Source organism: Ailuropoda melanoleuca, chromosome 13 (assembly GCF_002007445.2).
Source record: "Ailuropoda melanoleuca isolate Jingjing chromosome 13, ASM200744v2, whole genome shotgun sequence".
Classification (NCBI taxonomy): Eukaryota; Metazoa; Chordata; class Mammalia; order Carnivora; family Ursidae; genus Ailuropoda; species Ailuropoda melanoleuca.
The window spans coordinates 84177093-84189103 of NC_048230.1; the positions used below are offsets into that span (position 1 = coordinate 84177093).

General features: G+C 35.2%; 1 protein-coding gene across 2 annotated transcripts in view; it reads left to right on the plus strand.

Moving 5' to 3' along the window:
- The window catches only part of MACROD2 (mono-ADP ribosylhydrolase 2), a 1910609-nt gene that overhangs the window by 442147 nt on the left and 1456451 nt on the right, over positions 1–12011 (plus strand). For both annotated transcript variants that reach the window (XM_034641514.1, XM_034641515.1), the window contains exon 4: positions 10752–10781. In XM_034641514.1, the coding sequence (XP_034497405.1) occupies positions 10752–10781 (30 nt within the window). The remainder of the gene's footprint in view (positions 1–10751; positions 10782–12011) is intronic.

Genomic DNA, 12011 nt, shown 5'->3' on the forward strand with positions numbered 1-12011 from the left:
TGTATTTTACATTTAAATCAGAAGCCGTTCAGTGGACTTCATGTACTTGTCAAAACATTTTGATCAGCTTATTTATTGGTAGACATCAAATGATACTGATGTTTTATGTACTTCTATGTATTTCCCAGGGTATACTTATGAATGTTAAATTTTTGCTAATTTTGACGTATTTTAATATACACATTTAAAAATTTTTGTTAAACTCTTAAATTTGAAAAAAGCTTATGCTCTTTTATGCATAAATACTTTGGAGTATTTTTTCTACAGGACAAGTACCAATATATGGGAATACACACACACACACGCACACACACAAGGATTTTTACCAGATCATTGTCTGTAATGGGAAAACTGGAAACAACCTAAATGCCTACAAATAATAGGAGTGGTTTCATTTAAATTTTAGAAAATTATAGTATGTTATATATTATTTTTTAAATTAGAGCTCTTGATGTATTAGTAAATGAGAAAATTATGTTACATGGTGTTTTTTAATGGTAGAATCCAGTATTTTTTAAATAACAATCCTAGGAAGACTCAATTATGTGTATATATTTATATGAATATGGAGGAATAGTAGATAAGACCAGCTGAATTTAATAAAATACTTGATTCACATGTTCAAATGAATATATATTATTTTGTTTGTTCATATTTTTATATATTTATATATCTTTGATTAATAAGGAAAACAGTCTATATTTATTATTACACAAATAAAATATAAGAACATGGGGATGTGATGAGATTTAGGAGTGCCACCAGTTGTGACCAGTCTGGGTAAACCATATTTGTTCAGTCAAGGGCCCTACAGGAACCTTGGCACAATCAAATTAAGATACTTCAAGGACGGCTTATTTATAAAGGGAATAAGTACAAGGGTTAGAGCCAGGAGTGGTGTAGGAGAAACTCAAAGGATTGTTCAGGAACCAGTGCTTACGAATAGCACAACTATTACCACTCTAAGCTCAAGGAGATGAACGGAAGGAGACCAGTCAGAACCCAAAAGGAGAGAAAGTCATGTTATAAACTAAATGACCTTGATTAGAGCAGTGACCTTTATGCAGGGGACATAGTTCAAGGTAGGCTTATAGGGAGTGAACCAGGGAAATAAAAACTTTGAACTGATTTTTCGCTCTCTCACCAGTTCCTGCCAGGGCTCCCCATTAACTGAACCCAACCAGAGCCAGAGGGTAAGAAGACCCATTGATGTTCTCTATATAGATCACTTTGGGCAGAGAACAGGGTGTAGTATAGAGAGTAGGTCTTAAGGAGTAAACAAAAGCTCTCTAGTATCAATATTCAACATTATTTTTGAACTAAGTAATTACTATAACCCAGAAAGGAGAAATCTGTTATAATATGCAAAATATTGATATCAATTTTCTTTATGTGTTTATAGAACTATTCTTTAATTGGCCTAAGCCCAAAGACAGAATTAAAAAAAAAAGATTTTGAGGGGCACCTGGGTGGCTCAGTCAGTTGATCACCCGGCTCCTGATTTCGGCTCAGCTTGTGATCTCTGGGTCATGGGATCAAGACCCATGTTGGGCTCTGCACTCAGCGTGGAGTCTTCTTGAAGTTCTCTCTCTCCCTCTCCTTCTGCCCCTCCCCCCAGTCACTCGCTCGCTGGTGCTCTCTCTCTCTAGAATAAATAAATCTTGAAAAAAAAAAAAAAGAATTTGAAGATGGCATTGTTCCTCACTCTCCTCTGTGCCTAAGTCCTAGTTCCTTCCCAAAACTCTGATGAGGGTATAGCACAGGACGTCTCAGAGTGAGGGCAGAGGTCTGTAGTTCTCTAAGATGAATATGGCTCTGCCCCCCCCCCCAAAGCATAGATTGGTCTGAATGTTTTTAATAGTGGGTCTTTTAAAAAAGATTTTATTTATTTATTTGAGAGAGAGAGCACAAGCAGTGGGGGAGGAGCAGAGGGAGAGGGAGAAGCAGACTCCTTGCTCAGCAGGGAACCCTAGCAGGGGCTCAATCCCAGGACCCTGAGATCATGACCTGAGCCAAAGGCAGACACTTAACCGACTGAGCCACTCAGGTGCCCCAGGGTTTTTTTTTGTTTGTTTGTTTGTTTCTTTTGTTTTTAACTTCTAGCATGAGTATTGGAGGTAGCACTGCAATCAAGGTCATGGATCAGGAGCTGACATTTATAGAGTTTCAGCAAGTGCCAGGTGCCACAGAGTGGTTTACATAGTTATCATCCAGACCATTATTTTACCAAATTACTGATTAAGAAACGGACACTCCAAGTGGTTAGGTAATTAGCTGGAGATTCAATAACTTTCTCAAAGACAATGATATTGAATCTTGATCTGTTTGGCTTTCTCCTGGCACAGGCCCACTTGGCTGTAAAACTGTGAAGGAGTTATTACCTATAACTGTAGCTCTCCCACCTGTCCACAAATACGGTTTTCCCTTTCTCTCTCCCATTCCCCTGTCTTCCAGTCATTCCCTTATGATATATTTAAGACCTATTTATTCAGTACCTACTCCGTGCTAAGAATTGTGCATAGTGCTGTTAATACGAACAAATGTGGCCTCTAAGGAGTATTCTCCGGGTAGCAATCCTGTGCGTTTCCCTTAACCCCAAATCCTTTACCTTCGAGGTTCTTTGTCTCAATCTTCCCATCTATTCACTATGAGAATTGTTTTTGTCTTATTTATTTAAATTAAAGTGTAATAAAAACAAACCTTTTTTTTAAAATAAAAAACTCAATGCTGTTTCATTATTGGAGAGAAATAAAGATTCTGTAATATTAAAAGAAATATGAAATAAGGAAACTATGTGAAGCAGTTTTCTTCAAAGGGACTGTCTAGTTTTATTGAAACAAATTAGTCTTCCCAAGAAGTGTGTAAATGAGGGTGCAAGTTCAGGCCTATGTTTTAATCAGGCTGAAAGTGTATCATATTCCCTTAAATAAGCACATCTTCCATTTTTCAAAATGAGAATTGGTTTGTGTTCAAAACCTTTCTTGTCGAAGACAAGTTAAAACTGCTGTTCAAGTGTCTTGTGTCATTATAACCACAAAGCTAATACACATTTGAACTCATTTTTTCCCTATTTAGACACGCTTGTTCACTCTTTGGAAAGCCCCAGATTGGGTTACTTAAGTAATCCTATTTTTGTAACTGAGCCAGTGTTATCATCATCAAAATTACAAGTGATTCGGAATGCAGTGTTGAGAAAGATGACTGGTACATAAAAGCATGTGCTGATTCCTCTCATTTTGCATTAGTTACATTGCATTATGGAGCTGTAGGAACTGGCAATGCTTTAGTTCACCCTTTTATAATTAAATTAGGTGATCTTTAGTAGGATAACATTCAGTAGACTCCATGCATATTACGTTTTGTTACCATCTAGCCTGTGATTTATGAGGAGGAAAAAAAAAAATATATATATATATATATACACCTACAGGTATCTCCTGCTTTTCAAAAGTTCATATTATACCACATAACTTGTAGAGAAGACCTACACTGGTACCTATTTTCTCTAACTGAAAGAAAACTGAAGAGGATTTTTGCTTTTATCAAAGAAGTGAAAATAGCATTCAGTATTTCTCTGCAGTGAGCCTTCTGGAGGCAGCATGCTCCCTGAGCAGTGAATGGCCTCGCCAAGCTCCTTCCCTGAGAGCGAGGCTCAGAATCTCAGCATCAAGCTACCATAGCTTTGAATTCTGTGAGCATCTGTGCTTAATCTCAGTTTATTTTGTGTATCCATTAGCAAGATGTGTCCTATGGTATTGGTAAAGCCTTAAAGAGGTTATTTTTTGGGTCTGGGAATGCTAAAAAAAATTTCCATGTGAATTAATGATAATTACTTCTTTGCTTTATGCTGTTTTAACTTACAAAAAATTTCATAGGAATGCTCTTTTTTTCGGATAGTGGCGAAAAAATCTGTGTGTGTGTGTGTGTGTGTGTGTGTGTGTCCAGTTTGGTTGCCGGTATTGTATGGTAGGTTCTTCTCCTGGGTCTGATCCTAGACAAGTCACATGACATCATTGATCCTCTTTTACTCTCCACTTTTGCAAAATGAAAGAATTGGGCAAAATGAGCGGTTTTCCTCCCATGTTGCAGTATTTCTTGAAGTCACTGAGTGCACAGAATGGTGGCTGGTGAAGTCAGACTGGCTAACGAGGGGCAGCTCTCGCTCCTCCCTCCTACTTCAACAAAAGTAATTCTGTTTTGTTTTCTTTATTAATACTCCCAAGTAAGTTTTCTAATTCCTGATGCCTTTTCACCCATTCATCAAGAGTAGGGCTCATTGTATTCTATTTTTGGGTTCATAGTAGGTTACAGCTTATACAAAACACACAGACCCTGGAATAATCAACAGTTCCTTTAAATTCTGCAGTAAGTATGAAATGTAAAGTATGAATCGTGTATTTATGCCTGGTTTCTACATGTGAGGTAGTTAAGCCTATGCTTAATTTTCTCTCTTTGTCAGCTTCAAAGCAGGAAATTATACCATTGCCCCAAACCTCTGGCATTCAGTTGCTTTTGTTTAGAAGGTGCAAATCTAGTGAAGCATGGACAGAGCGTTGTTGCCAAACTGATGGCTGTATTTGTCTGTGTAGATTGTATTTCCACAGCTGTCAGTCGGGATGGTTGCTCGTGAGATAAAGGAGTTCTAGAGTCATGCACGTGCTTGGGATTTTAATCTTAGATGTTTTAGCACTTCCTACTTTGAGTTTCAAAGTGTAGGGACTATCCCATGTGCCATTCTAAAGGGTGACATTTCAGCTTTGTATCTTTTAGGGTAATATGTTGTGAATGAAATAGTGTGTTAGGTAGAGCTTCTGGGGAAGTTTCTGCCTACAATCATTTGACACCCCATGTGCTCTATTGTAATCAGAAATCGGAATAAATAAACTAAACCGGGTGGTCAGGATCCTATTAGAATAAAAGTAACTACCATTTCCTTTGTAACAATGAAAAGCAAACAGAAACTCTGCGCAAATAGTTTTAATCAGTGTTTAAAGACTAGCCTCCCAGGCTGTTGCTTGTTTGCCAGATAGTCTTGGGGGGGGGTAGAAGTGGGGTGGAAAACAAATAATTACTGTAAAGATAATAGAAATTATTTGGCAAGTGGAATACAAGGTCGTTTCAAACACTTACCAGACCAGTGTAGCTCACGGTCAACATGAGTTCCCTTTCCCAGCTCTGGATTATTTCACAGACTGGATTCCAGCAGGCCCCCTCATCTGTGTTTCACTTTCTGGGGTTTCAGTGACCTGCGGTCAACCACCTGATCTGGAGGCAGATGATCCTCCTTCTGACCAACCATCAGAAGGTATGAGTAGCCTAACATTACATGTAATGCCTTTGTCATTCACCTCACTTTGTCCCCTCAGGTAGGCATTTTATCATCTCACATCATCACAAGAAGGGTGAGTGCCACACATGATATTCAGAGAGAGACACAAAGAGAACACATTCCCATAATTTTTATTACAGTACTTTATAATAATTGTCTTATTTTGTTATTATTGTTCTTAATCTTTTACTGTGCCCAATTTATAAATTAAACTTTGTCATAGGTGTGCACAGGAAAAGGGTAAAAAACATAGTATACATAGCTTACAGTACTATACGAGGTTTCAGGCATCTACTGGGGGTGTCTTGGAAGATGCTCCCTGTGGATCAATGGGAGCTACTGTATTTCAGACTCACAAACTGCAGGAGCTGTTAAGTATGCTCAAATACAAGGCAGGCACATGTTTGGTTAGTGGTTTTGTTTTTTAAGATTACTGAATAAAATTTTATTGCATCAAAAACTATCAAATCTAAGAGAACTGTCAAAACTAAGAAAAGTTATCTGATGCAGAGATCTCTAATATATGGCATGTCTGCTGCCATTTCAATTTTCCCTACCCCACTCTGACTGTGATCAGTATTATTAACTGATCATAGTTCTCTTTCCCACTGAGCCTAGATTTAGTCTTAAAGTCTTTCTCAGATCAAGAGGTACTGACAGTCTTTTCTTTTTTCTTTATTTATTTTATTATTTATTATTTTTAAAATATTTTTTATTATATTATGTTAGTCACCATACAGTACATCCCTAGTTTTTGATGTAAAGTTCCATGATTCATTACTTGCATATGACACCCAGTGCAACATGCAATATGTGCCCTCCTTAATACCCATTGCCAGCCTATCCCCTTCCCCCATCCCCCTCCCCTCTGAAGCCATCAGTTTGTTTTTCTAATTGATGAGTCAGAATTGTAGGAAATTTGTTTGCCATCCCTGATAATTCTAAATTTCCTGGTAGAAGAAGATAAGTAAGTTAGTTGACTATGACTTACCCAAATAACTGAACTATTTAGAAACTCAGACATAATTGAAATAGGTTACCCGGCTCTTCCTATTATCCTATACAGACTAAAAAGGATTTTGAGATATTAGGAGAAAAAGTCCTTTAGGTGTCTGATAAACTATAGTTTTGTCTTACATTTATAATAATGTTATGGCATACGTTCCATTTAGGAACTTCCAGTAATGGAAGATTACTTATAGTATACAGTAATTTTATTTTTCATTATTTGATCCACAATTTAATTATAATTATATTTGTAAAAAGATACAAATGGATGCACACACAAACATATATACACACAGAGAGGGTCATTCAAAATAATGTTTTTAGAAAGAGGGTAGGTAATATTCCATTTATGTTCTGAGAAACACATGAAATCATGATACTATTGGTAATGATGTGTGGTAATTTTTCATTTAGGCTAATTATCCCAAGAAAAGTTTCCAAGATTGTATTTTTCTTTTTTTGGTATTGATAATTTAAAAATGAATATACCTATAGAAATTTGATAATTTTCATTAAAAAGTTCAAAACTGAGTTCAAATGGAAGAGAATAATTTCTCAAAAACACTAAAAAAATAATCATTTGGTGAGGATATCATAAATAAATTCTCCATAGTTGCCACTTTGAAATTAGATTTAGGTAAATCTTTCTCCCATTTTATGTTCAGTGGGTTTTTTTGTTTGTTTGTTTGTTTGTTTTTGCTTTATAAACAGTGAAATTGTTCATCTCATTGAGTTGTTATTTTGGGGGGACGAAAAAGTGCAATACACAGATTCATTAACTTGCAATGGCTCATTTTAGTTTCTCATTGAATTGATTTTTGAGACAATTACTGTAGCTTGATTTTTTTCCCCTACTTCTCTAGTAGTAGAAAGGGTATTTAATTTAGGAAAATATGAATAAAATAGTGTTGGTTAGCATGCTCAGAAAAGAGATTTTTAAATCCTATTTTAGAAGCAGTGATATAATGCTCATAAACTTCAAGTTTTCTTTGTTTCTTTTTCTCCTCTTCCTTCTTTGTGAAGCTTGGAGAATAAGAGGGACATCCAAAATTCCCTCCAGCAAGGGACTTAGGTAGGACAGAAATTTTTAAACATATTTTGTACATTTTTGATCACTAAGTATTTCCAAAGAAATTTTAAAAGTTTCTTTAATAGTCCTTGATTTTACAGGCAGAAAAAGGACCAAAATTTGCTCTTAAAAGCAAACTTTAAAAGTTTAAAACTTTAAAAGTTTCTTTAAAAGTCCTTGATTTTACAGGCAGAAAAAGGACCAAAGTTTGCTCTTTCTACAGACTTAAATAAACAAATACCTCTAATATCAAAAAGAAATTGGACTAAACTTACCAATTCCCCCATTATTAGAAAACATGTATTGAGAGCTTCTTCGGTACAGTCCAAACTTTATTAAACTCAGACCTTGTCTTTAGGGGCTTCCTATTTAATTGGGATATACTTCAATTTATTAGAGATAATTAAGTAGAAATTAAATGACTATTAATTTTAGACACACAAAAGTCATTTTCACTTTTGTAAAATGGAAGAAATATTAATCCACCTGACCACTGAATGTTGAGCATAAGTTATGTTATATATAAGGTGTTTCGTGAAGGTAAAAGTAATATTCGAAATCCTGACAAAGGTTCACTTTTATTTGCCTTCATCTATGTCACTTTTACTGAAGAAAATTGCCTTGATATTTTTGCTAATAAACATTTCATTAAAAATTTTTTTGAGAACAGACATTGATGGGGTGCATGGGTGGCTCAGCCCATGAAGCATCTGCCTTCAGCTCAGGTCATGATCCCAGGGTCCTGGGATCAAGTATTGCACTGGGCTCCTTGCTCAGTGGGGAGCTTGCTTCCCCCTCTCCCACTCCCCCTGCTTGTGCTCTCTCTCTGTCAAATAAATAAATAAAATCTTTAAAAAAAGAAATTGATAATATAGGCTTAAATTTCATGAATTCTATAGAAAAATCATTACCTGGATTATAGTTATTAGAATAGAATTGCTTAGAATATATATATTTGTGTGTATATGAATATATTTTAGCAGCCTAGATTGAGTTCAATTACATGAATAGTAATGTACATGAAATTATCGTAAAGTTGGGGCACCTGGGTGGCTCAGTCAGTTAAGCTTCTGACTCTTGATTTCAGCTCAGATCATGATCTGAAGGTGATGAGATCAAGCCCTGTTTTGGGCTCTGCCCTGGGTGTGGAGCCTGCTTAAGATTCTCTCTCCCTCTCCCACTGCCCCTCCCCACCTCCTGCTCTCTCTCTCTGTCTCACACACACACACACACACACACACACACACACACGCACACACACACACACACAAACACACACACACACGGTGATCGTACACTATGTAGGATGCCACAGTTTGGTAAAGTAATTCTATGTTGATATTAAAATGTGACCAGATACACTTATCTAGACATGAGTACACACCTGATATAAATTGACTTCTCTCCAGGACTGGGAGTCTGGTTCCTGCACCTACGGCTACTCATCCACCCACATCTATTGGATAAGTGCCTAGTTAAACAGATGGACTTTGGGCTGTGTTCTCAAAACAGGCAACCTCTACCTTTGTTGAGCTAAACATTGGGTGAAAGTAGCTGCATTGTGTTATTTTGCTCCTGGCCATGATAATTTGAGTGAAAAGCTACCGTTCATTATTATTATTTGTTCTTGGGGATACCTTTTTCTTTACGAATGAATATGTAAAGATGGAGGAAAACAGAGTTTCAGGGATCTGGAAAACCTATAGATAGCAAAGTAGTTCTCAGTGACATATAAAAATAAACAATCAGCAGGAGCGTGAAATGCCATGTGGTTTTATAAATGCATGTAGCTAAGATTTTAGAAAATACTTGACTTAGCCAAGACACATGGGTTGATCATGGAAATTCTGCCATTCACTAAGGGCTGTGGGAACCAAAATAGAATTCACAGCATCTTTCCTCTTGCCCTTGCAAGAGTTACCACTTTAACAGCTATAAATTTTGATTTGGTTCAGGACATTAAATCCTGGCTACCATCTATGTAAATATCACACTCTCACTGTGAAGTCAGATAGATTTGGGGACCTGAGTTGCCAGAGTGGCAGAAGATTTTATGACATCAGAAGTGTGTTTTATTTATGATTGATAAATGCCATTGCTATCTAGTCCATGTTTGTGGAAAAAGTACTGAGAAGAAGGCAAAAGCAGCAGTTAGATGGTCCTGTCCTTGGAAGATAATATGAAAGAAGATTTAATACTCTAATATTGACATATTGTCAAGACCTTCAAAGGCATGTCGTCTCCATGCATTTTCATGGTATTCTCTTTAGTGTTGTATAAATTATCACATATTTAACCTCGTGGAATTATGAATGTGGGCATTTGTTGTTAAATGATCCAGTACTTATTGATGGGATCAGTAACATATATTTGATTCTCTTAATTATGGCAACGGTGTGTGGACAGCACACTGAAGTTCCAAGTTAAAGACTCCTACTTCTCTTTCCTAAATAATTTCTTTAGTTTTTTTGGTACTTCAAGTTTTTACACAAAGAAAGAGACCCTGGATGCCACATACTTTCTTTATACTGCTGTAGGATTTCTTTTATTATGATGGCATGAGATAATGCCTATGATACATAAGAACTCTATGGAATGAAGCTCAGTGCAACGTATATTAACTTTTGTTTTCTGGCTGTTATAACGATTAGATAAATGTGGGCATAATGTTGTTTACTACCGTAGCAGAAACCTGCGATGGTGCTTACGAAAATTTGATGTCTTGAAAGAAATTCAAATGGAATTGTCTTATATTTTGCTTGTATTTGGTTTCTATAAATATGTGTGCTAGGATAATGGATAAATATATAAGAAATGGCACAACATTGTTTTACAAAAATGCTTTTCTTTTCCTCAAATAAAAAGTTAATTGTAAAAGTAATAAATCTGTTACTGGTTAAGGGTTCTTACTGCACAATGTCTTAGGATAGCTTTATTTGATGATGTTTTATTAAAATTATTATTATTCTTTTATGTTACATTGTCCTTTGAAATCGTTGGATTGCCTAAGTAACATTATTCCCTCTCTTCTTGCTAACACAGAGAACATAGAAGATTAATTTAGATATAGAATAGAAAATAAAAGAATCACAATATGTACTTCATTTTATTAGAAGAGAATACATATAAAAATAGTCATTTGAAGAGAAAAAAGAGATAGTGAGTTATTTTAATTTTCATACCATCATAAGAAAATAATAAAAGCTATCCTTATATGAAAGTACATAGTGTGAGTCTGTGTGTATTTATAAAAGACATGATCACCACCAGCTTTTTCTTAAACTATCTGCATATTATAGTTTTAATGTATTATTTAATATTTTTTGTTTGTTTTGTTTTAAACAGCAAATGCCAGTCTTCTTGGAGGAGGAGGTGGTAAGTTCTGAACATCACTTATTTTAAAATATATTTTTTACCACACCAACCACAAGATACTAAGTAAGTTCTGTGATACTTTAAAGAAAATTAATTCAGCTGTAATTATTAACCACAAAAATGATCATCTTCTAGAAAATAATTTATAATAAAAGTAAATACATTGGTTTGCCTAAATATTATTTTAAAGGACTTCAAAATATGTGGAATACTGTTTCTCTTCTCCTCAAACTTTGTATTTCTACCTTTGGCATAAGCTGTAACAGCTCTAAGCTATTGAGACAAACACACATATAGCAGATGACAGAGTCACTTTTAATATAAATTCTAAAGCAGTACATTTGGAAACTTGTGGATTTAGATTTTTTTTCTTTTTTCATTGTAATGACTTAAAAGGCTGTGGCTTTGTAGTGTGTGAGCTTGATAAATCAGCCACTTACTGTGAAAAATAAAAAAAGATATTAGTATTGGCACTTTGCTTTTTCTTTTAGATTGTTTAGAGGAGAACGAATGAGATCAAACAGAGATGAAGAAGAGAGAGATTCCTGTACTGGGAATTTTTTTTGATACTAAAATCTTGGAGATGTTGAATGATGAAAGCTTTCCTAGTCCATCTATGTGTAATATAGTGGTGGGAAAATGTATGCAATATAATAGGGTGCTTTTCATTTAAGACCCAGATGGACATAAATATGTTTGTTTTCTCTCTTGCTCTTTTTCTCTTCTTTTCCCCTTCGCTCCCTTTTTTCATGTACATAGTTGAAGTAAATGTAATTGCACAGAGCTTTAGGCTTTCAAAAAATTCCCTGGCCATCATCAGGAGGTTACTGGGTAAATTTTACTTAGAAACTAAAATCTTAATCATTGTTCCTTTATAGGAATCAATAGACTTTTAGAAAACAGAATCCTGGAAATAGAAATAATAGAAAAACAGTTTAGGAAGTGCTCTTCATGTTATCACGTGTCAATGCACATTCTATGGCAGAGTATTTCTTGTCTTCTTCACTAAATTACTTTAGAAAATATAAATTGGTAGGATTTCTCATTGTATTTTGGGAAATTAGAAGGGAAAATTTTCTTTGGGAGTTAGGAAATTTTTATTTCTATTATTTTATTCCCAATACATTTTTATTTCTAGGTCTCTCTTGTCAAGAAAACATTATTAAAATAAATTGCCCATAGTGCGGATTTTCTTACAAACATATTGGTATTTTAACAAATTTGATGAAT